The following is a 23,655-nucleotide window of genomic DNA, read 5'->3' as shown; positions in this document are numbered from 1 at the left end:
AAGGGGAGGGGGAGGGGCGGGCTCACCTGGGCGGGGGCGGGGCCCCGGGGCGGGGGCGGGGCCGGGAGGGCGCGGCGGGAGCGGCGCCGGCGGCTGCGGGAGGCGGCGGGGGCTCCGCGTCCTGCCCGGCCTGCAGCGCGGCGCTGGGCTGCAGGTGGGTGCCTCGCACCGCGGCCCCGGCGCTCCCCGGGGAGCCTCCGGCATCCCTGCGGCACCGCAGGCCCTGCCGGCAGCACGCTGAGCCTCCGCGGAGGGCAGCGAGGCCCTGCTGCTGCTGCTGCTGCTGCTGCTGCTGCTGCTCCTGCTGCTGCACCGGGGCTCGCAGCGGCCCCGAGGCTCGCCGCCTCTTTCCCTCGAGGCTGCCGGAGGAGCCGGCACCAGGGCCTCGCAGCCTCCCCGGCGCGGTGGAGGCAGGTGGCGCTTTGCCAGCCTCCGTCCTCCGAAATAAGTTGGGAGCAGTCTCCCGGAGCAACCTGCAGGTATTCCGTTCCTGCTTGGCGCTTCGGCTCCCAGGGGCTGGCTGGGGAAGGCTCTAATCCCATTGTCGGGAGGCCGCGAAGCGAAAATAACCGCCCCGGCGAGGCCAGCTTCCCTCGGCGGCGCGAGGAGGCAGGGAGGCCGCGATCGGCCGCCGCTCGGGGCCGTGGACACCGACCTCTGGTAAGGATGGAGAGCCGGGGCTGGGGTGGCCTGGAGCAGCTTTGGGCTGCGCAGAGCTGCTCCGAGCACCAGGGACCCGGTGCCATCCGCATGGCGGGGCGCTCGGCGTGGCAGCAGGACCTCGGGGACAACGCCGCGGTGCACCTGATGTCCCCAGCACCTCCTGCCACCAGCACGGCGCCTTGAAACCCGCCTGAAGGAGCAGCAGTGCAGGGCAGCGTCGGGTAAAGCAGCCACGGGGGCTCGGCTGTGTGCGTTTGGGGCGTCAGCGCTGAGCCTAGCCACCAACGGGGTCTGCAGCCACGCGGAGAAGCCGTCTGTCCGTCTGCCTTTCCTCTGCCGGAGGAAGGGCAGAAGCGTCTCCAAATCCGCGGTGCAGAGAGGGGTTAAATTCCTCAGGCACTGGGCTAGATAAGCGCTCGGCTCCTGGCTGCATACTTCTGATGCCTTTGGTGAACTTCGGTGGCACTCAGCAGGTTGTTTTGTAACTTCGCTCGTAGTGCGCTGCGGGTCGAGAAGCAAACTGGCCTCTGCCTTCTCCCTGCCCTGCGACAGCGCTTTGCGCTGCACCCTAAAATCCCAGGGGGCAGCTCGGGGTGGCATTGCCTTTCCTCCTGCTCGAGCGGAGCAGGTGCATCGGCACAGCACGCGATACTCCCCTCAGGACGGCGTCGGCAGCGTCTGCAGGGGCTTCTCGCAGAGCAGTGACCAGAGGGGATGCGAAGAGGCGAGGGGAGCTCTGGCTGCTCCCCGAGCAGAGCCAGGGCAGGCTCCAGGGGATGCCGACAGCACCGTGCACGAGCGCGGGGGCTCGGCTGCAGGCGGTGCTAAAGGCACCCCTCACCCCCAGCCCCGAATGCTGCTCGCCTTGCTTAGCTGGGGAAGGGGCTGCCCAGCTCAGGGGGGGCCGTGCGGGTCGGGATGAGGTGGAGAAGCTCACCCCTCCCTGGTGCTGCCTGGAATGCCAGGAATCCCCTGCCCGTGTCCCCACTCCGCTCCACCGCCGTGGTTATCTGCCGCGGGAGCCCGAGCACGGCGCCTGGCCCCTCTCGGCACGCCTCCCTGCCGGCCGCCCCGCGCTGCCCCGAAATAAATAACACGGAAAGCGAGGGGTCCCCACGTGCAGAAGCCTTTCGGCAGCTTTTTCAGGAACAGCTGCAAGGCCCGGAGTGCACGGCTTGCAGCATCCTGGGGGACGCTCGGGGCAGCCTCGGCGGAGCGTCCGCACCCTCGTGGGGACGGAGGGCAGGGCCGGGGCCGTGCCGTGCTCCGAAACCCCCCTCTCCTGGCAGGGGGGTCCGGGTGCTCCAAGAAATAAACCCCCGTGACCGAATGTGAGACAGGTAACAGGGAATTAGCTTTCCTCGGATGAAAAGGGGAAGGGGGAAAAGGGTGACCCCTTTGAAGAGGGCAACCTGAGCGAGTCTGTCCCTGAGATCGTAAGCCAACAGCGGCACCAAATCCATTTTTTATTACTATTTTTTTTCTTCTCTTTGAGAAGAAAAGCAATTTGCAGCTGTGCCCGGTAGCTTTGGATACCTGCAGGCCCAAGTGAACGTGCTGGGGAGTTTGCCAGCCTTGACCAAACCTTTTGGCAGCGGGTTGCGGCTGGTGAAAGCAGCGAGGCGACGGCGGGGCTGAATCATCCGAGGGCACTTGGTTCCCTGCTCTCTGCGAGGCAGCTTGGCCAAAAAAGGTAGAGTGGTGTAATTAGCGAAGATACCAAGGTTAGACCTGGTGTATATGTACTTGGATACCAAGTGGAGACACGCCGTGGCTGCCCTAGCACCGCGCTGCAGGGAAAGGCTGCCCGAGTGTGTCAGCTGGAAGCCTCGCTAGCTCATCTTCCGCAGCTTCCCGGCCCCTCTGCCCCGTCCTCTTCGGCTCTTCTGCTGGGCGAGGAACCTCAGCGGTGGCTCGGAGGTGAGCCAAGCGTTCCCCCTGCGGGTAGGGGAGCGATGCTGTGGGACCGCGGGCTGGAGGTGCCTGCGCTCAGCACCCTGACCTGGAAAGAAGTCCAGATGCTGCCTGGGGGTGGGTTGGCCTGTGCCCGGTTTTAAAGGTGGGAGGGGTGTTTTTGGAGTTACCTCCGTGCATGCAGGTTTTAAGAGCATCTTCTTAAAGGATGTTCCTTTATCTGTTGCAACTTGTCTGTGCCCTTGTAAACCCGCGCAGTCAAATTAAGGCATAAGTGCATCTACACGCAGGGTTTTTAAGAAAATCCTATTATTGTAAATGATTGCTAACAATTTTATGCCCGTCCATTTTTCAGGTGCCAAGCTCATGAGCTTCTAAAAGCAGCCGATTATCTTGCTTTTTGTGGGCTGGAGTCAGCACTTTCTCGAGGGTGCTGGGGTGCTTCCAGCTGCCCTGGGCTAGTCATCTAGAATAACTTGTTGCTTCAAAAAAAAAAAAAAAAAACCTCTTACCTGAAGACATGGGTGGGTCAGCCCTGAGCTGGAAGCGCTGGGGCAGGCGAACGCTGCCTGGATTTGGAGTGGTTTCCTCTGCCTCTTCGTAATCCCCATCGCAGCGCAGGACCGGCTGGAGCTCTCGGTTTTAGGAGCTGTGTGCTAAAACCTCCCCGCGGCCCCAAGGTGCCTCCTGCGTGCCCGGGAGGACTGAGGACGGGAAGGGCTCTGGGACCAGTTCCTAAGCTGAACTGGGTAACTGGGTCAGGTGTCTTTGGTGCTATGGCACTCTCTCGAGCATTTTGGGGCCAGGAGTCCCTTTCCACCCCGGAGGTGTCCCGTACCACGTGGCTGATGGACGGAGGGAGGCTCTGGAAGAGCACTTTTTTAGGGTTTTGCTGGTTTCGTGATTCCTGCCAGGAATTGCTTCCCCCAGCATCTCCCCAGGAGGTGCGAGCGCCTGCTGGGGAGCTCGTCCCTGCCTCTGGATGCTTGCCTGAGGCTGCTGGTGGTGTGCGGGGAGTTGGACGAACACCAGAGACATCTCTACAGGATAGAGATGGTGTGGCTTTGGAGGCTGTGTGCTTGCTGTTCTCACTTGTTGATTCCCCCCCCCCCAAGCTCTGTTTGGAGGTGGCAGCGCTCCTTTCCGTGAAGAGGCAGATACGCTTGGGCTGGACGAGGAGAGGCTGCTTCACCTCTGGCAGTCTTGGAAGTGTTGTAATGGTGGTTTGGGAATCGCTCAGGCTGTGATGTTGGACTCGGCGCTGTCGCTTTTGGTTCATTTAGGCTTTTAATGACCTGAGAGCACAGAGAAGTTAGGGTAAAAGGCGCTGAAGGCTCGGTTTCCAGAAGCAACCTGAGATGAGCCTGTATCGCATACAGCTTAAACACCTAAACACTCCTGTGGGGGGGGGGAAATAAAGGATTTTTATTGCATCTCCCTCTCCGCACAGACACGCCGGACAGACCAGGGGGTCGCTGCCTCGAGTGAGGCTGGTCGGGAGATCAAAATGGGTCGAGCAGCCCTAACCTCCGCTGCTTCCATTTTGCTTTAAAACACCGTCTTGTTGAAAGACAGCGACTTGTACCCCCGACGGATGGCTCTCTGCTCCCTGCCCTCGCTAACATTTCTTTTTGCAGAGCTGTTACCCGAAAGGCAAATGTTTTTTTGCAGATAGCAAAAGATAGCCCCCTGCGTTTGTGCGCCAGATAAGGGACAGAGCTGGCTCTCTGAAGATGCACCTCCATTTTAGTGCTTTAGAGAGCTCGTTATCTCTGCGTGGGTTCAGGTTGGGACGGACGGCACCTTCACCTAATTAATCACACGCGAGGTGCCGTGAAAGCAGAGACTTCCAAAATACACAAGCGCCTTATCAAAAGTTTCAGCCTGGATTAATTCCGGCTCTTTTGTTCGTTTCACTCCGTGTCTGTGTGAGAGAGAGAGAGAGAAAGAAAGGAGCAATTTCAGCTCCCCGCAAGTGGTCATTAAAGGCCTTTTTAATCCTACGGAGTTATAAATAAACATTTGTGGCGGCGTGCACCTGCATATTCATTAGTGCATCCTCGGCGCTCCCTCCCGAGGCCCAGCGGCGCGTCCTTGGCGCGCGGCTGCTCTCCGGAGAGGGTGGGAGACCGAGTTGCGCTGCAAATGGAAAACGATGTGGAAGGATGTCTCTGGCTTTGTAGCTGCCAGTTTGATCGCCTTCTCTGCTGCGATGAGGGTTGGGGTGGGAAGAGGATCGCTGGTGGCAGCTCCTCTGAATTGTACGAGCACCACGAGGACGCTGTGACTTCAGGGAGCCGCGGGTGCTGCGCTGCCTTCCCCTGCTCAAACAGCAGCAAAACCAGCGCCCTAACTCTGGGGGCTTAGCGGTGCTGCTCTCAAAATCTCAGGTTTCTCTGATAAAGCAGCAGATGCCTCCGGTGGATGTCTCCACGTTGGCTGCCTCTCCCTAACGCTGTCCAGACCTGGTGTCAGGGTGCTTGCTCGGTTATCGCCTTCCCCTCTCTGCTCACCACAAGCGGTGGCTTCGAGCAGCATGAGGACCCTGGGTGAGACCGACGTTTGGAGCAGCGAAGAAGCCAGCATGTAGGGCAGCAGGAGCAAAGCTGTGCCCCGTAATAACGTGCGATGGCTGCTCGAGGAGCAAAATCATGGGCAGCGAGTGACCCATCTAGAGAAATAATCCATCTTAGCGGAGTTAATAAAGCAAAATGTTTGGAGCAGACGGGAGAAGGGGCCTATGGCCCATCAGAGCTCTGCTGCCTAATAAGGACTTTTAAAACTTACAGGACTTTAAAGCTTACAGCTGTTTCCAGAAAGCAGCATGAATAATTGAAGTGCAGCAGTAATAATATCCCTTTAAAAGTTTTTATAGGGACCATTTCCCCCCGCCTTTGGCTGGGGAGGAGCAGCAGAGGAGCAAGCAGGTAGTTTGGGTATTTCTGAGCATTTCCGAGGCTGAACCGGGCTCCTGCATCTCCAGATTTGCAGCATTCCTCCTGCATCCCGTGTCATGATAAATATAAGCTGTTTTCTGTCTTGGGGAATGGTCTGTGTGTAATAACAGGGGAATATTCATGAGTTGCGTCATGCTTCTCGTCTTGGCCGCTGTGGGAAGTGGACGCGGTGGAGATGCTGGGGTTCCTGGCAGATGCACGCTGCAGTTGTGTTGTCTGATACCCCTCAGAACCTGGCTTGTACGAGCTGCACTGCGAGCGCTCCCCAGAAACCTGTCCCCTAAAGAAGACCAGTGTTTGGGCATCCCAGAGCTGCTGCGCCGGGGCTCACAGCTGGGCAACGTTTGCAGGTTCAGTGTTGCTTTTGACAGCTGAAAAGGAAGCACTGTTTATTTATTTATTAAAAGTAAAGGCAATAATTTTAGGAAAGGACTGGAGGGGTGCAACCCTGAAAGGTGTTGAGTTCCCATCCTCAGGGCGGATCTGGGTCAGTCTGGATCCCAGCCTTGGCTGGGAGCTGGACACCTAAATGCTTTCCCAGCCCCTCCTCCCAAGGGCTTAGCATCTGGGCGGGCTCATTGCACAAGAAAAAACGAGCGTGGAAGTGCAAGATCTGGCTTACGTGCAAGAGCCTTTCCTCTTTCCTCTTTAATCTAGATGCTGCTGCTAATTTTGCTTCACCCCCTTGGGAAGAAACTGCTAGGGATTCACTCTCAGCTGCTTTCATGAAGGTGCTCTTTGCTCATGTGTCTGAGGTTGATCATAATGATTACAGCAATAGCAGGTGCTGCTAATGTTTCCCTCGTAAACCTTAATCTTTATGGCTGGCTTTAATAGCCAGACTTGCTCTTCTCCCCCTGTGGATAGCTGCCATTAATGCTGCGTGGGAGAAATGCACCGCGTTAAGGTGAGGAAGACAGCTCTTCCAGGCTGCGTGCGCGCATGCGCTCACCCGTTGCAAATCCACCTGGCCAGCTCTCGGTGTTTACAGCAGTAGGTGTTATTTTTTTTTATTTTGCTTTAATTTATAACGAGCTTTCGGTTGGTGCCGTGGCCCGGGCCAGCCAAGACTTTGCTCATCTCTGGGCCACCCGCCTTGGGCTGGGGATTTGCAGCCGTGTGCCTGGCACGGAGCCCGCCTGTGTCGCTGGTCCATGAGGAGGATGCTGGGGGGCCGCGCGGCGAAGCCGTGGAAAAAAAAAATCCCCTCCCTGGCCCTGCAGCGGCGATTGAATCAAGCGGCAGTGTTTCCTGGCGGGGCCCACGGCGTGCCTGCAGTGTTATCGCTGCCCGCGATTATTGACATTTCGACACTGCTCCGGCGTTGTCAGCCGGGCAGGAAGCGGTTAGTCATTAATTCACCCGCTGGCCTCAATCAAGGCCACCGTGGGACCCCGGGGAGGGTGTCACTGCCACCTCCCACCTCGGTGGCCACCCGGCCCCCTTTAGAGGGGGCCGCTCGGATGCGATCTTGGCTTGGTTAAAGAGAGGTGGGGGGAAAAAAGTCGGGTTCGATGCCGTGGCAGACCCAAAACTTGGCGGCTGGGAAGGAGGAGCTGGCACGGGGTGAGGCTTTTGTGGTTTTGGGCACATCAGTCAGCCTGCTGGGGCTTGAGCCTCCCTCGCCCAAATCCCTGCCTGAGGACGTGACCCCGGGGCGGTTTCCTGATCAGGAGGAGCTCAGGCAGCCCCCGGCTCTTCCCCGGCCTCGTGGGTCCGCCCTGGGCACGCTGGCCTGGGTTTGCTCCTCCCTGTAATTTGGGAGAGGAAGCGGGGCAGAAAATCCCAGAGCCTCTATTTTGTTCTTAATGGGGGGTTGCTCGCATGGGGCGGGCATCCAGGGTGCTGCTCAGGGAGCCCTTGTTTGTGGCTGTCCGTAAATGAGTCTTCTGCAAGATCCTAGCGTCTGGCTGGGGGTTCCGGTGGACTTCTGTGGTGCTGGGTCCGTGGCTTTGGTATCGAGTGACATTTGGTCCGTGAGTGATACGGCACGGCACCGCGGAGAGGCCCCGCAGGACATGGGGCTGCGTGGCTCTGGCCGGGCCTTGCTCTGCGGCAGTGGGAGTGACCGTGGGTGCTCAGCAGGGCCTGAAGTGTTTTTCTTCCCTTTGTCCTCGTCCAGCGCTGCTCGCTTCCACCTTTGAGCAGGTTGGCTCTGCTGGAAGCGCTGCCCCCTGCTCAGGGTTGGCCATGGCCGGACAGCTTGTTCAGAGCCGCGGCTGATCTTCTCCGCCCGTGCTGGGTGGAGAAAGAGAGCTGCAGCTGGCATTATGTCTGTCACCGTGGCTCCATGGACGTGGCAAGGAAGGGCCCAGAAGAGCTGCCCTGTCCCTGCAACGCCCCAACAAGAGCTGGAGATGCTCCTCCGAAAGAGGATCCGAGGCAGGAGGAGGCTGCCGGGGGGCTGGGGGGGAGCCCAGGCCACAGCCCTTCCCCTCCATTTGGGCTTGGGCTGCGGGATGAGCACCGTCAGGAGGCTTGGGGTCTCTGCAGACCTCCTGCTCTGGTCTCCTCTCCACCCCTGAGTAACGGGGAGCCTTTGCTCCCATGGGAGGCTCTTGGCAAGCAGCGGCAGCGCTCGAGCAGGCGTGTCGCCGTCCCAGGAGCTCGCGGCGGGTTCGTATGTGGGCAAGCAGGATCGATCTCTTCCCTTGGGTGCCCAGGAGCTGGGCTGGTACCTCGGGTGTGGAGGGACCTGGGGAAGCATTAAATAGCTGCTGGATGTGTCACCGCAGCAGCTGATCACGGGCGGTGAGTCACTGCCAGCACTCAGACATGCAGGGTGCCGGGGCACGTGGCTGCTCCTCCACTCCTGTCGCCACTTGCTATTTACTTGTGTGGCTTTTTTTCTTCGTCTTCTCCTTGAATAGTTTCCTGTAGCATGGGTTCACACGTGCAGGTTGCTTCCTATATGCCTGTCTTCTCCAGCTCTCGCACCTTGCCTCCCGTCCCCACCCCTTCAGGCTGGGCTTTGTCCCCAGGTACTGGCCACAATCACCCCAAAACCGCCTGGATGGGGTCCGGCAGGGTGGTCCTGCCCCATCCACGGCAGCTGGGTGTCTGAAACCTCCTCCTCGGGCTCCTGGTCCCCTGGAAGCTCCCAGCGCTGGTGCAGGACCTCAAAACCTTGCAGCATTTGCTGAACCTGCTGGCTTCGGCCTGTCATGGACAGTTTAGGGCTGGAAGTGAAGATGGGGTGGTCCTCTGCTTTCAGGCTAGAGGGAGCTGCAGTGTGGGGCCAGGGGATGCTGAGAAGACAAGTGAGAAGTTCAGGTTCAAATCAGGAATGAAATGAGTGCTGTTTGGGCTGGCTGCTCCAGGCGCAGCTTTCCCATCTTCTCTGCCTTTTTTTCCTGTCGCCTCCAACTCCCTGCTCACCGCAGGGTGCTGAGGATACTCCTGCCTGTTTGCAGACCCCTTTCAGGGCTGGGTTTGAAGCACGGCCCGTCTCCAGGAGCACCCCGCCGTCCGTGCAGGTGCTGCCTGATGACCAGGGGGTCAGCACGGGACCCGGAGCTCAGCGACGCTGGGCGGTGAAACTGCAAACCAGGCGAAACCCTGCCAGCCCCGTGGGCAGGAGCCGGGCACGGGGCCGCTGCTCAGGTTAACGAGGAAGAGCAGAGCAGCCCGGGAGGATTTCATCTGTGTTTATCAAGCACTGCAGCCCTAATTACGGACTTCAAAAAAATAATAAATTGTGTGCGTTTGAATTTGGATCCAGAGGCACTCCTGTGGCAACCGTGGTGCAGACAGGGATTTCAAAGCCTGGCCGATGGGCTCTCTGCAGACCTCCTCCTGCTCTGGAGGGACTTCTCAAAGCGGGACTTGCTGATGGGGTTTCTCCCTGCTGCCCGCGTTTCAGTTTGTCGGTCGGTAAAGCAACGTGAGACCCTGGAGAGGGGCTGGGAACCTGCGCTGGTGTTTTCTGGGTGCCAGCACCGCTCCCTATCCCCAGCCAAAACCCTGACCTGTAAACTGGGCAAAGGTGAAATGCTGGTCTGCTGGCCATTTGAAGTCGTAATGAGAGTTGCCCAGAAGTTCTGCCCGCGCTGGCGCTTTCCTGCCAGCCCAGCCCTAGCCCCGCACCAGTCCCCTGGTCTCTGGGAGGTGCTGAGCACCTTTAACCACCTCTTTAAAGCTGGCCGAGTCCTGTTTTGGGAATGGCGAGAAGAGATCCAAAACAAAAGAACCCGATCTCCAAAGAAAAGCTCTGCTAGAAAACACACTGGCTGCTGTGTTCAGAGGTGATTCAGTTTTGTTTCCTCTGTTGAGCACCGCTTAAAAGCACGTGGCCCAGATCTTGGCGGTGCGGGATAACGTGTCCCTGGGTGCTCAGCACCACCGAGGTGTTGAGGTCCCCTCCCGGTCCTTCCCTCCGTGCCAGTACAGTGAACTGGGGATGTCTGCAGGAGGCTCTCCCCGGAGCCTGGAGGGGCTCAGCCTGCAGGACAGAGGTGTTGTATCCTCTTAGGAAACCACGTGGTGCCTGGGGAAGGCATTTGGGATGCCAAAAGCAGCTGCTGGCTGCAAAACTGATATTTTCTAAGCAGACATTTTTTTCTTACGGGTGAAAAATTAAGGGAGAAAGGTGCTTGCGTTTGAAATGAACTTGGAAGCCTTGGCCAAAAGGTGCTGGGTCAGCTTCTGGGAGCCCCTGCCGGGGACAGGATGGATCCCTGCAAATCGGTGGAGGTACGTGCTTCTGTAATCGGGGCAGCCAGCTGATTTTCTTGGCTGGCCGCATGATGTTTCAGGTCACGAGGCTCTTGCAGGCACCCGTGGGGTGTTTATGAGCCGGCTGGGACATGCCCTGCTCGTCTGCAGGGCACCAAACCCAGCTATGCAAAGCGTGCATCCTCTCACCTGCAGAAATAACCCCTCCACCTCCTGCTGCTGTAGCAGGTCCTGCTCTTGGCCGGGGCTCGGAGCACCTGCAGCCACCACGCTTGCCCATCTCCCTCCCGATTGCCCAAATTCGGCCTTGCCACTGCCAGCTCCGAGGAGCAAGCTTGGTCGGCCAAAGGGTGAGGCTTAAAATTTGGTTGTTGCCTCTGCTGCAGAGCTGTGTCGAGCCGGTTGCTGCGAAACACCTCGATTAGCAGGAGGACTGATTGCTCCCTCTTTTAATCAAGGTAACCCAAAGCTGGCTTCAAACCCTGAGCTTTAAAAGCAGCCTTGATTTATGTGAGGTTGCAGCTTTGTTCAAATCGAGTCTGAACATTTTTTTTTGAGCTTGTTTTTTTTTTTTTCCAATTTAGACTAAGATGCAGCAAAAAATAAAGCTGTAAGATCTGGGAGTGTTAATTTATATTTTTTTTTCAGTGCCAGCATTTGAAATTCCAACTCCCAGTTAGGAAATTTGTCGAAGAAGTTGTGTGAATCATCCATACCATCAATTTAGGACCGATCACATGGGAAGGGAGCAGAAAATTAGTCACTTCGTTAATCTGCTTCCAATAAAATGACTTAGAAATACACGGGGGGGGGGGGGTAAAACATAAGAGCAGCTTGTGGGAGCGGCTGTCACGCGTCCTCGCACCGGCGCAGCAGCCACCTGCTTGTTTCCCTGTGCTTTTTTGGGGTGGCCGGCGAGGCCCTACAGCTGCCTGCGCTTTGGTTCGTGATCAAAGCGGCTTCGGATGGCGGCAGCACTGCGAGCGCAACCGGGGGCAGCTGGAAGGCGGCCTCCCCCCGGGGAGCAGCGGTTCTAACCGGCTAACTTTAGGTGCGCAGAAGGGCTTCGATACCCAGAGCAAGCCGCGTGCAGCATTCCTTACTTAGATCAGTTTTCCAAAAAAAAATCAGAAGACGGAAAGATAAAGGAGGAAAACGTGGAGGAATGGCCTTCTAATCGCCATACGCGCACATTCTTTTGGCAGTAAGGGAAAAAACTTTTACAGCTAAGAAAAGGCAAATAAGTTTGTACGAGGAATTTAACAGCAGTGGCTACAAAGGAGGCGATGCTTTGGGATGAGGTGGAGGTTTGTGTTTTTGAAAGCTTTTACAGGAGCAAAGATAACGCTGCAGTGAAAGAGCAGATAATGTCCTGTGCATCCTTATGGAAACAATTTTATTTATTTATTTTTCCCAAGTCTGGAGTGAACTTTCAGGGAGAGGAGAGGCCAAGGGACTGGTCAGGGTTGCAGCATGTTGGCGGTGCTGATGCGAAGGGTTTGGAGAAGCCAGGAAGGGTGAGCGTGGTCTGGGAGAGCTGAGAAATCGCTGTCCCTGAGAGCCGACGGTGAGCTTCAGTTTCTCCCTGGATGTACGCTGCTCCCTGCATTGTTGCCGGGGGAGACTCAAGGGGTCGCTTTCCCAAGTAGCCCCTAAGAGATTTCCACGAGATAAGCTTCAGAGCCGCATTACGCACGGGCACTTCCCCGGCACCGCACGGTTTGCTAGCAGCTGGTGTTGTGTTTTTGGTACAAAACACTCTCCTCCTTCGGTTCTCCCTCCAGCAGCGATGCGACACCGGGGCTGAGCTCATTCATACCTGAGCCCCTGCGTCGCCACGGGCAGCTCAAAGCCGAAACTCCTCCGTAAGAGGAGGAAAAACGCCTGCTGCCGCTCCCTGCCTTTCGGTTACGTGCCACTCGCCGTGGGCCGGACGCTGGTAAATGATTGCCAGAGGCTGGCTCTGCACCCAAACGGGAGCCTCTCGCCCACACGGGACCCGCGGCGTCCCGCTCCCGGACCGACTATCGCTCGTCACCCCTCGTCTCGGCAGCCGCCGTCGTTTCATGCGAGGAGAGGTGAGGCCGTTGCTTTTCTCATAACACAGCCGGCTGCTTTTATTTATTTTCAAACCACCCACTCCTGGCCTCCGCCGGGGCTGTGGGGTAGGACGAGGGGTGGGGAAAAGCCCGGCTCCACGGGCGGTTTTGGCGCTGGCGGTGCCAGTAGTTGGCACGTCGCTTTCCAGGACACCCTGCCACCCGGTGCCGGCGTTGGGGTCCTGTGTCCCGGCATGATGGTGGCTTTGGGGTGGCAAAACCCAGCCGGGTGGTGCCCGAGCTCGGCAGCGACGCTGAACTTTGCTCCATGGCGGGGGCGGGCGCCGGTTTCACTGGGAGTTTGCGGCCACGCAGCGGGGCAGAACCATGCTCTGAAATGAGACTGGTCTCCACCTCGCCAATACAGCATTTAGGGAACGTTGGTGGGAGAAATGGGCAGAGCCCGAGCTCCTTCGCTGCTGCTGGTTTTCCCCCTCGGCGCTGCCGAGTCAAATAATCGTGCCCATGGCGGCTGCTCCGCACCCGCTGCCCTCGGTCCCCGCCGCGCTCCGCGGGTAAATCTGGAAGTGAGGGATCGATAGCGCTGCTGCGGGTGATGGGGAGGCTGGTGTTGGATCAGCTGCTCCCAAGTGCTCCCCGGGGGATGGATTTGGCTTTCGGGCTTGTTCTCCAACAAGTCGTTCTGCCCCAGCACCGTCAGGTCTCCTGGTGGGAACAGCACCGTGGGACTGTTTCCTTTCCTAGGCTTCTCCTTTGCCTTGTGTCACGGCTAAAGCCTTGTGTTGCTCAGGGTGGGAGCCTTTGAGCCCTTGCTTTGATTCCTCAAGGAGGCAAAAATAAAAAAAAAAATAAAAAGGTGTTTAACTCAAGCTAAAGCTTTTCTCCCTGCGCTGACACCTGCTCCTCCTTCAGCCTGCTCCTTGCAGGCACCCCTGGGGCGATGGCAGCGGTCGTGGCGTGTCCCCAAACTTTGGGGAACTGGGGGAACTGGGAGCTGGGCTAGGTTTGGAAAGCAGTTTGGGACCCTTTGTACCTTCCTCTGCCCAGGTCCCTCAGACAGGCTTGATGCTTGAAGGCTCCACAAAAAAACATAGGAGGAAAAAATGTTTTGAGAGTGTTTACAACCAGAATAAACCCAGATATCTGAGTTCCTTGCAGGTTACGTCGATTTAATTTCATTTGTTAAGACTTGCGGTCGTTTGGCCGCTGGAAGAGGCAGGAGTGCTAAGTGAGATTTTGCTGCAGTTAATTTTTCCCATTTCTTAATCCCTCTCAGATTAACAGAGGGGAAGGTAAATAGAGCACAACGTGCGCCATCTACACCTCTCAATTTCCCTTTGCACAGCTGGGAAGGGTGGGCGGGAGGGCGGCCGGAGGCTTCTCTGCCTGTTAGATATTGTTTGGAAAATCCCCAGTGCCGCACTGCCAAATTGTTAGGGAAATAGCAGCGAAAGTCCAACAAATCCATTAAAAGGCTGCGCTCTCAGCAGAAGTAGGCAGGGTGTTTTCTGGCTGCCCAGGCCTACCACGCACACGGGCAAACCCCAGTGCTTCTCACCCGGGGACGACTTGGACCCGCTGCCCAGACCTGAGCTGTGCACGGGGTTTTTGGCGAGACAGAAGGGTTTTATTGCGGGTGAACGCCGGTATTTTAGCAATAACACCATAAATCTGATCTGCGAGCAGCAGCAAGCGTCTGGCTCCGGCTGCACCTCGTGGGTGGGGGCTGATGTTCCAGGCGCCCGGCAGACCTAAAAGCGCGGCTGTTAAAGCATCGCCCCTAGAAGAGGCTCAGGACTGACTCCTCGTGTCTTCTCTCCCGCAGGGACCGCGTCCCGCGATGCCCCAGCGTGCCTGAGGCCCGGCAGCCGCGGGGATGGAGCTGAAGGTGTGGGTGGACGGCATCCAGCGGGTGGTCTGCGGCGTCTCGGAGCAAACCACCTGCCAGGAGGTGGTCATCGCTTTGGCGCGGGCCATAGGTGAGCGGCGCACACCTGAGCGAGCTAAAGCGGAGCTCTCAAGACCCGACCAAACTCCTTGCCCTCCGTTTGGCACGGCCGTGTGTTTATATCCCTCCTCACAGAGGCTTGCTGGGGAGATGGCCAAAATAAATAGCTTGCAAGCGGCGTGGACAGGGTGCCTGGATGCCGGTGCCTGCCGTGCTCTCGCCTGTGGTCAATCCTGCCTTCTAGTGGCTCAGTTTCAAAACGCTGCGATCCTATTAGCGCGCAGGCTTTGCGCTGCGACGTTTCCCCTCCGTGCCAGGTTTGAGATCGAGCCCTGTAGATCAAAGCCCTCGTATCTCCGATTTCTCTTGCACGCCTTCCAAAAAGAACAGCAGGCTGATGTCTCCTCCACCTCCGCTCTCCAGGGCGTGCGTTCTTCCAGGCTGAGGGAACAGCAGGGCAGCTCCAGTTGGTGTCCTCAGCTTTTTCACACGCAAAAGCTCGACCGTGGAGGCGCTGAGCTTTGCAGAGAGACGCCCCATCCTACAAAGAGGGGCAGCACGGGACCCCGTTAACGGGGGGATGACTCGTGCCGTCCTCTCTGCGGCGAGCTGCTCCTGCTGTTGGGTGTCCCTGGGGAGATGTGTGGAAGATTTGGGTGATGGGTGGGAGATTCGGTGGGAAGATTTGGAAGGGGAAAGGGAGGAAAATGAATTTGTGCGGGTTTCGGGGTGCACCCCGCTTCCCTGGCACCATCTGCCCCCCAATGCTCTCGCTCGTTTTGGTGTCCAGAGCAAAACAAAAATGCCCCATCCTTGGCGGGTAGGGGCACCTCTGGGTGCTTCTTGGGGAGAGGGAACCTCCTGGGGGCAGGGTCCAGCTCTGGGGCAGCGGGGACGTCACCGGCCGTGACTTTCCCCCCGGGTGACGTGCTTGTGTCCTGCCCTCAGGTCAGACGGGGCGCTACGTCCTGGTGCAGAAGCTCCGGGAGAAGGAGCGGCAGCTCCTCCCGCTAGAGTGCCCCTTGGAGTCGCTGGCCAAGTGCGGGCAGTATGCCAACGACGTGCAGTTCATCCTGCGGCGGACGGGCCCCAGCGTGGCCGAGCGGCCCTCCTCAGAGGGCGCTCCCCAGGCTCCCGAGAGGACTTTCATCCGGGCCAGCCTGCCCATCAAGCCCCGTACCGTGAGCACCGAGGCGCCCCGGCCCCGGGAGCCCAAGAAATCGATGACCTTCAACTTGGGTCCCATGGGCTCCGGCGAGCTGTTTGCTAAGAGCCGCTGGAGGCAGCACGCCTGGGAGGGGATGGAGCTGAAGGACGGCGGGGCCGGCCAGCTCTCCAAGGAGGAGCTGTTTAAGACGGTGCTGCGGCAGCAGGAGCAGCTCAACTCCTTGGAGGCCCACGGGGACACCCTGGAGACGGACCTGCGGTTCTGGGAGCACGGCCGGGCCCCCAGCCAGGAGGACGAGATCCTCTACCTGGAGCACCTGGTGCGGAGGAACGAGACGGAGCTGGGCGAGGAGGAGTTCTGGCAGAGCGAGCTCCGGCTGGAGAAGGAGTGCGAGCGGGAGAGGCAGGAGCGGGTGAGGAGCCTGCGGGCCAGCCTGGAGGAGTACACGCAGAGGATCTACGAGCTGAGCGCCCGCACCGAGGCCCTGCAGAAGGAGATCCAGTGGGAGATGGCCGAGAGGGCCAAGAGGGGCAAGGAGAGCCCTGTGCCGAGCCCCACGGACCTGGAGGACATGGCTGCCAAAATGAAAAGGGATCTGGAAGCTAAAGTCAAGCAGGGCACGCAGCTGGAGAGCAACCTGGCCAGCGTGGAGAAGGCCCTGGAGGAAGCCGAAAGGTCCCTGCAGGTAGGTACGGCCAGATTACCTGGCCCTGGGGGGTGAGGGACCCTCCAGGGGGAGAAAAAGGGGGTCTACACCTGGAAGGAAGCAGGCACGGGTCTAGCGTGGGCGAGGGGCTCCTGCACGTGTGGTGGTGCCACAGCAAGCGGTCCTCGCATAGCCGCCGCGTGGGGTCAATGCAGCCAGGCAAAAGGCAGGGATCGGCGGTTGGTGTCCCCGCTGGCGTTGTTGGTCAGCGTTGTTTTTATGTCCGTGCCTGGGAAGAAGGAGTAGCGGCGGGGAAGCGCAGGTCTCCGCGGTGCCCAGGCACGAGGCTTTTTGGCAGTGCCCCAGGCTGGCTGGCTCTGAACCAGGAGCCCAGCTGTGCCGGAGCTGTTGGGCTCAAGCCGCAAAGACCCATGGTTCTCCTGTCCCACTGGGGTTTGGGTGCTGTGTGATATGCTGTCCTTGTCCTTACTGCCCGAGCATCCACGTCCCCACGCAGGGGGGCGGCCTGGGGGTGCATCCCGGAGGTGCTGGCGGGCTCCAGAGCCGTTTGGGGGGCTGTTTGCAGCAGTTTGCTCAGCACGGTGTGGCTGTTGTTGGCCTGGAGTCCCCGCAGGCGGTGGCATGGCCTTGTCCCCATGGGGGACGAGTCCCTGACGTGAGCCAGGGAGCAGGGCTGAGGCCTCAGGAGGAGGCGCAGAGCAGCGTGGGGGGCACGCAGCTCACCCTGTCCCCCCCCCAATGTGTTTTGCAGGCCCAGAACCAAGAGCTGGAGGAGTTAAATAAGGAGCTGAGGCAGTGTAATTTGCAGCAGTTTATTCAGCAGACGGGAGCCACGGTGACCGTCGGGCAGGCCAGGTCTGAGGAGGACGCCCAGCCGGAGCCGAGCCCGCGCGAGCTGCCAGCCTGCCGGAGGAACGGAGGTCAGCGCGCCGGCTCGGCCACGGGGGGCTGCCCTGTGACCCCAAATGTCTCCCTAATGGCCCCGGCTCCTTCCTCCTCCTCCTCCTCCCCCTGGGCTCCGTGCGGCTCAGCTCCCCGGGATCTGCGGCCGTGCTTTCATGGCATGGCCCTCGGGACGGGGCGCTGTGGGGACGGAGGCCAGGCCGGCAGCCTTGTGTTAGGGATGGGGGAGAGACCGAGAGGGGCTGCACGGCCTTGTGTGGAGTGGGGGACAGGGGAACACGGGGATCTGGTCCCTTCTCCCGAGGGATATCCACTCTCCGTGAGTCCCGGGTGCCCGGCGAGCTCTGCCTGAGCTGGGTGTCCTTCCTCTCCCGCAGGGTTTCCCCCCTCCGGCGGCGACTCGCCTCCCCGCACCAGCACCAAGCAGCTCCTCGGCCATCCCCGGACCCTGCCGGAGCCCCTGGTGTCCAGCCTGAACCCCGAGGGTGCGTATGTCCCTGCGGGGCCCCCCAGCGCGCCGGGGAGGGCCTGCGGGAAGGGGAGAGGGGTTTGCTACGCGAAACGGGCCGTGGCGAGCGAGCCTGCGTGCGTGTGCTGGAAGTGGGAGGCCGGAGCTATTTATAGATGCCATTAGGAGAGCAGTGTTTGTACCCTGCCATCCCCTGTGGCCTCCGCTCCGCTGCGAGGCAGTGAGGCCATTGGTGTGGCATCCGAAGCAGTCTCCGGCGTTCGGGGCCATCTGCGGTCCTTCGGGCACGGTTTCCTGGGATGCTGCCGGCTGCTTTTCAGGCCGCTGGCTCCCCGTCGGTCCCCTTTCCTCCTGGGAAGTGAACGAAGGGGGTGCCGGCAGCGGTGCGGGTCACGCTGCCACGTGTTTGGAGGGCAGCCGAGAGCTGGGAGCGGAGCTGGAGCAGGTCTGTCCCAGCCCGTGGCTCGCATCTTGGCAGTCAGACGGTGTAAGCTGCGGGACCTGGGGATATTCCTCCTCCAGCAGCCAAGCAACTGCTCCTTGCCCCCTGTCCTGCCTCCCCGAGTACCCCAGGGCTAAGCCTTTGCTGAGGTCAGGATGGGGAGGATTTGGCTTCTGTCTCTTGCAGAAGCCGTTCCTGCCCACGGTACCCCATTTCTGCCCACCTCGGGGCCAAACCATCCGTCCTCATCTCACCCAACCCTGTGACCGTGGTGTCTGTGTGTCCGTCTCCACACCCCGAGCCCGAGGCTGGGTTTCGTGCTGCAGGCGCACGGTGCTTCCATACGTCACGTCTTCCGTGCTGTTTCTCTCTCTGTGAACGCTCACCCACCGCAGTGGGGTCACTCAGTTTATTTTTGTCTGTCTTGCAGTCATATCAACCAGGCAGAGCATCTGGAGGTAGAAGGGCACAGCCAGTGGACGATTGATTGCCTTGCAAGTGTAACTGTATAAATAAAACCATATTCCATATATATATATATATTATATTTTTTACTGCTTTATATCGTGAATGGATGTGGATGGCCAGACAGAGTATTTTTACAGACTGTACTATAAAACAAAGACTGACCAGACAAAGCAACCCTCTTCCCCTGTGGATGAAACGACCCCCTTCTATTTTTTTAAAGTGCTTTCCATATTTAACACACAATGGCAGTGCTCACGTTCCGCGTGGCCTTCCCAAAAGACCCGCGGTGTGTTTCGAGAAGCCCTCGTTCCTTTGGCTGGCGGGGCGGAGCTGCATCGGGACGGCCGGGTGACATCTCTGGTGGCAGAGACCTGCCCTCGGGCTGCTTATGAGACTCGCTCGGTGGAGCAGGCGAAGCGGACGGCGGGACCCGGTGCCACGTTTCGGTGCGCTTTCCCCAGCGAGCCCCAGCGCCGACGACGATGAAGGAGCTGCCGGAGTCCGGGCCTCATCCTGTGTCGCGCTGCGGCATTCCCTCGGCTGTGCTCATTCACGTGAAACGGGAAGAAATGGGTGGCTTTACAGCATCCCGCCGCAAAGAAGCGGGGCCGCGATGCCCTGTCCTAGCGTGAGGGGAGGACTCCGCCGTCTTAGTCACCTGCCTCCGATGCCCTGAAGCCATCCTGACAGCCAGCAGGTGAACGCCTGAGGAACCCAGCGCTGCTTTTGGTGCGTGCATGGAGCCTGCGGTACCACTGCCCCGCGAGAGAGTCCCTGAGAGCAGCCGAGCCCTGCCACGAGGCACGCGTCCGTCCTGGGGCCGACCCGGCTGCCTGTGACCACCAGCACCCTGCCCTCCTCGCCTCGCACCGAAGCACGGCGCGGATAGTCCCGTTTGCCAAGCTGCCCTCCTTGGGTTCGACCCCCTGCGGATGTTTGCACGACCTGGAGGGGCTGCGTGCTCCCCAGATCCCACAGCAGCCCCAAAAAGTCCTGACTGGGGGCAGCGGAGGGGACGCTCTGGGAACGGCTGCCCTGCCGACGTCTCCATCCTCGCCGCGCACCCGCTCCGGGGTGGCTGCCTCAGCCAGAGACTTTTGGGGGAAGAAGAAAGCACGGAGATGCCCCGGGACTATCGGATGGGTCGGTGGGTTTTAAAAACAGCCTTTATACTGGCCAGGGGGCACACGAGCAGCTTTTTCAGACAACTTTCTGGCCCCCCTTTTTTATTGTAAGAAACCTGTACTAGAAACCCCCTTTCCGCGGTGCTAAGAGGGAGGGAGAAGTGAGCAGCCATTCCCTGGCCACAGAGGGGACAACCAGGCTTCGAGGAGACAGGGACACGTGTGGAGACTTTTTTTTCTTAAGTCCACTTAGTTTTTAAACTTGTTCTTAAATCAGTACTATGCCAGCAGGATGAGCCCCTCCCCGGCTGCCCGTGGCCAGAGTGTGCAGGACAGAAACGCTTTTGGTGACATTTCACTGAATGTTTTTTTTCTTAGTTTGTGTTCTTGTTTTTTTTGGTTGTGTTTTTTATTTTTTTTTTCCTTGATGGCCAGTAGTTCCTCTTGTTCCTGTTCATCTGTCCCACTGGGTTCTGCTGTATTTTTAATTGTGAAGCCAAAGTGGCCGAGGAGGCCCAAGGAGGGGACAGGTTTGTCCAGGGGGTCCCAGCACCCCAGTGTCTTTGTTTTCTACGTGTCCTCTCCGTTGTATGCAAAAAAAAAAATGTGACTTGGACGCTGTGTTCGCTGTAAAACACACTTTCCGTGTATGAATGTATCCTGAGCGCTACGGCATTGTCTGGTTTCAATTTTCAATAAATCTTTTGGAAAGGATTTGTGTAAAGCGAGCGTGCACGTGCTGCTGGAGCTGAGCCGTCCCCGCTGCAGGTACGGGGCACGGCGAGCGCTTCATGTACCCCACGGCGGCCTCTTTTCGCAGGGAATTAAAGCCCTAAGTATTTTATGACCAAATGCTTCTTATGCACGCGCTGGTCTTTTTTTTTTTCTTCCCCTTTTCTGTCACAAAGTGCTTTACAAACAGTGGATGAAGCTGGTGTCCGCCGAGAAGGCAGCCGTCTCCAGGATGAAACATGGCAGCTTGTTAATAATGCACAGCAGCAGCGCGGAGCATTTTAGGACGGGAGGAGAAGGGGACGGCGCGTGGCTGCAGATATGAGCAGGTAAGGGGCCAACCTCCCCTTCACCTTTACGCCCCCCCATCCGTTCCAGCGTCACGGCACGCCCGGCCGGGCACACGCGGTAACGCCGGCTCTCTCCCCGCCAGCATCTCCCCAGGGAAAGCCGAGGAGCTGGGCGCGGACCGAGGCTCTGCCGCTCTCTGACCCCGCTTGGACGTGCTCGCTCAGCCCTTTCCAGAGGTGCCCGCGAGCCCCCAGCACGGCCGTGCCACCGCAGCGGGCGTGGGGACAGCGGCCGCTGGCGTCCCGCAGGATTTTCCCCGTGCCGCAGCGAGGGGCGGCTGCGGGCGAGTGAAATATTAATGGGGGAGAGGAAAGCCGTCGCGGGCGGCGCGGCAGAGCCCCCTGCTCGCTGCGTGAGTGCCTGCTGCCGTTCAGCAGCTGGTTGCGCGATATTTAAGGATTGGTTCGCTTCGTCTGGAGGCCGCTGGTAGTGCCGAGTCTCCGGTTAGTCCTGAAGAACAGCGAGGAGATGTGATTTCAGGGTTGTCTTTTTGGAACCGAGATTTTCTTCCCTTTTTTTTTTCCCCCCCACCTCGAATCGCTGGAGTTGGAAACGTATGTTGGGAAAAAATGTGTTAAAAATACGTTTGCTCCGTGCAGCCGCATGAAGAAGTCTGTCCCCTGCGGCCAGAGCGCTGATTGCTTGTTTTTTGAACTTTTTGCTACTCTTGCTTTTAAAATGAGACTCCAAGGAAAGTACTGGGGCATGATGGAGGTTGTAAAGAGCATTTCAGTGCTGCTTGTGGAAAAACCCCAACCCCTAGGTTCAGAAAAACTGCTTGCCTTGGACGCAGCCAGGTTTTCCTCTGGGGACACGCAGACTGTTTTCCCCTGCTTGGCCGATTACCTTAGCGTTGGCTGCCTCGTTTCCCCCCGAACCAGCCCTGAGAACTCGAGGTGTTCGCTGAGATCAACAGCGTGCCTGAGAAACTGGTGTCCGCGGGTTAAAAAAGGGGCTCTTTCATTTTGGGACCCCGTTTGTAATTCTGCTGTGTGCAGATCAGAGAGGAATAAAGAGAAGAGGTTCGTCGCTGACAGCACCTCCTGCGGGGGGGTGGGGGGGAACCACAGAAAAATAATTCAGCGGCAGTGGAATCTCGGATTCTAGCCCTGCCTTACCACTCACTCGGTTGTTGTTTGGGTGTTGTTTCTTTTGTTGTTTTGAAGATGATTTTCTGTGGGTTTGGGTGTCCCTGGGGAGAGAGCGCTGCGGCCGTGTGCTAGCCCTGGATTTGCAGCCGTCGCCAACGCTCTGCGCATCTCTGTGCCAGGGGAACGCCAGCCCGAGGGCTGTCCCACGGGGGATGCTTCGTTACCGACACGCAGGGCAAGAGCCCGGCGGCATTCTGCAGCTAGGTTTACTTATTTTTCTCTACGAAGCCAGCGCTCAGCAGCCACAAAGGCGGCGGAGTTCCTCAAGGTAATAAACGACCGACTGAATCCAGCCCCCGGACCCCCGCCCTGCCGTCCCCCCGCCGCACGGCTCAGCGGTGGTGACCTAAATTCGTCGTGGCACGAGGGGCCCTGCGCTTCGGGGACACGGCGGCGTGCGGTGGCACCCCCTTGGCTCCCGAGTTTGGATTTGGCGAGGGACCACCAGGCTGCTCGTCCCGCGTCCAGCGCCGCCGGCCTGTGCTTAACGCCGCGCGCGTTATTTAACCAGGCGAGGCTCGCCGCCCGCCGCAGCTCTCTGCCTTCCTGCTTTTATCTGCTCTAAAGGCTGTGTCAATAATACATTTCTGCCATTGAATATTTTATTGATGATTTGACTTTTCGCTGCTTGCAATTCCCAATTCAAGGCTGCATGATTGTTCCTAATTAAAATTTTATGCCCTGGGAGAAGCCTTCTTGCTACAGTGGAGATGATGCTGTCTTTTTCTAGGCCACTACTGAGTGGTAGGAAGGAATTACTCATTGTTATGAGATTAAAACAAAGCAAATTATTATTTTTCTTTTTTTCTTTTTTTAAAAAAAAAGCAAGGCCAGCATACGACGCCTACTGGAGAGTGAACAAGTGACTGGCAGGCGAGGTGGCTGCAGGATGCTGTGCCTGGGCGAGCAGGCGGCCGTGTCCCTGTGTCCCCGGGGCACCGCAGGCAGCAGGACAGCTTCCTCCTTCCCCTGCCGTGGGGTGCTGCTCGCTCACTGCCACCCAAACACCGCGAAGCACAAGGCGCACCTCCAGCGTGCGGTCTTTTTTTGGTGGTGTTTCCTAAGACCCGTGAGGTACCTGCAGGCGCTCTCAGCACACGGCACGGGGCAGGAGCGGAGTTCAGCCACGGGCTCAGGTTCAGTCATTTCCCTGTGCCGCTTCTGAAGCCGCTCGGTCGGGGTGTTGGGCGCTGTGTGTGACAAAACCTGATTTATTTTTTTTAATGCTGCATGACAAAAATGATTCTCAGTTCCTCACCCATCTACCCCATACTGTGTCTGCTCGCAAAGCCAGGCATCCTCCCCCTAAAGGTGGTTGGGGGTACCAGTGCTGCACCACACCGGGCTGGCTTCTCAAAGGACAACTCTGCTGCAGCCACCTGAAACATCCCGTGAGCAGCTGTGTATTTGGATGTGCTCCCCAGGGTTTGGCTGTCCTGGTGGGTATTGTGTTTTGTGGGGTTTTTTTGAAATTCATCTAGAGTGCTGGAAGCATTTGTGCTTCCTCCCAGCCCCTGGGTTTGGCAAGCAGCTTTCAAAGCACACGCTTCAGCACCAGTTACATAAGGAAAGGTGTGAATGACTGGAGGAGAAACTGCCTGTTGGTTTTGCTCTCTGAATGATGTGCGGATGCTCTGTTTGTTGCTCCCGGGTGTGCAGATTCTAGAAGGGCAGCTCACTGAAGCCAGAGAAGAGAAACTATCTGAACTGGCACATGTGCACGTCTGTCCACGCAGAGCATTGTCTGTTCTCACAGTGATGGTTTTCCTTTTTGTGTCTCACAGTAAAGACCGAGCACATTCTACCTTGCCCTGGAAAAAAAAAAAAATCATATAGCGCTAGAGGAGGTCGGGAAATTTTTCTTGTTTATGGATGAGCAAGTTTCTTTCCCAACAGAACCTCCTGCCAGCAGAAATCTTTTTTTTCTGAGATGTATTATGTAAGTCCTTGCTTACATGTAACTA

The 23,655-nt window shown here is 58.4% G+C and overlaps 1 protein-coding gene across 9 annotated transcripts; it reads left to right on the top strand.

Annotated features, from left to right (window-relative positions):
* The first annotated feature begins 46 nt into the window (after window positions 1–46).
* On the top strand, window positions 47–22,381 carry RASSF7 (Ras association domain family member 7). 9 transcript variants are annotated; one of them, XM_083840051.1, is made up of 7 exons: window positions 47–154; window positions 14,094–14,247; window positions 15,165–16,069; window positions 16,803–16,971; window positions 17,332–17,439; window positions 20,366–20,518; window positions 20,623–22,381. In XM_083840051.1, the coding sequence occupies exons 2-6, from the start codon at window positions 14,145–14,147 to the stop codon at window positions 20,512–20,514; spliced, it is 1,434 nt and encodes a 477-aa protein (XP_083696177.1). In that variant the 5' UTR covers window positions 47–154; window positions 14,094–14,144; the 3' UTR covers window positions 20,515–20,518; window positions 20,623–22,381. The 9 variants fall into 9 exon arrangements, with proteins under 9 accessions (XP_083696177.1, XP_083696183.1, XP_083696184.1 ...); XM_083840055.1 differs by lacking the exon at window positions 47–154 and adding an exon at window positions 170–479; XM_083840052.1 differs by lacking the exon at window positions 47–154 and adding an exon at window positions 520–660.
* The last annotated feature ends 1,274 nt before the right edge of the window (window positions 22,382–23,655 follow it).

The sequence above is a fragment of the Anser anser genome (assembly GCF_964211835.1).
Source record: "Anser anser genome assembly, chromosome: 5".
Taxonomy (NCBI): Eukaryota; Metazoa; Chordata; class Aves; order Anseriformes; family Anatidae; genus Anser; species Anser anser.
The sequence above is the reverse complement of the archived record's forward strand: the minus strand, read 5'-3'. Positions and strand labels throughout refer to the sequence as shown.

Coding starts and splice junctions, on each gene's coding strand:
- RASSF7 (XM_083840051.1), top strand. CDS start 14,145: ATGGAGCTGAAGGTGTGGGTGGACGGCATCCAGCGGGTGGTCTGCGGC. Junction 14,248..15,164: donor CGCTTTGGCGCGGGCCATAG/GTGAGCGGCGCA, acceptor TCCTGCCCTCAG/GTCAGACGGGGCGCTACGTC. Junction 16,070..16,802: donor AAGCCGAAAGGTCCCTGCAG/GTAGGTACGGCC, acceptor TGTGTTTTGCAG/GCCCAGAACCAAGAGCTGGA.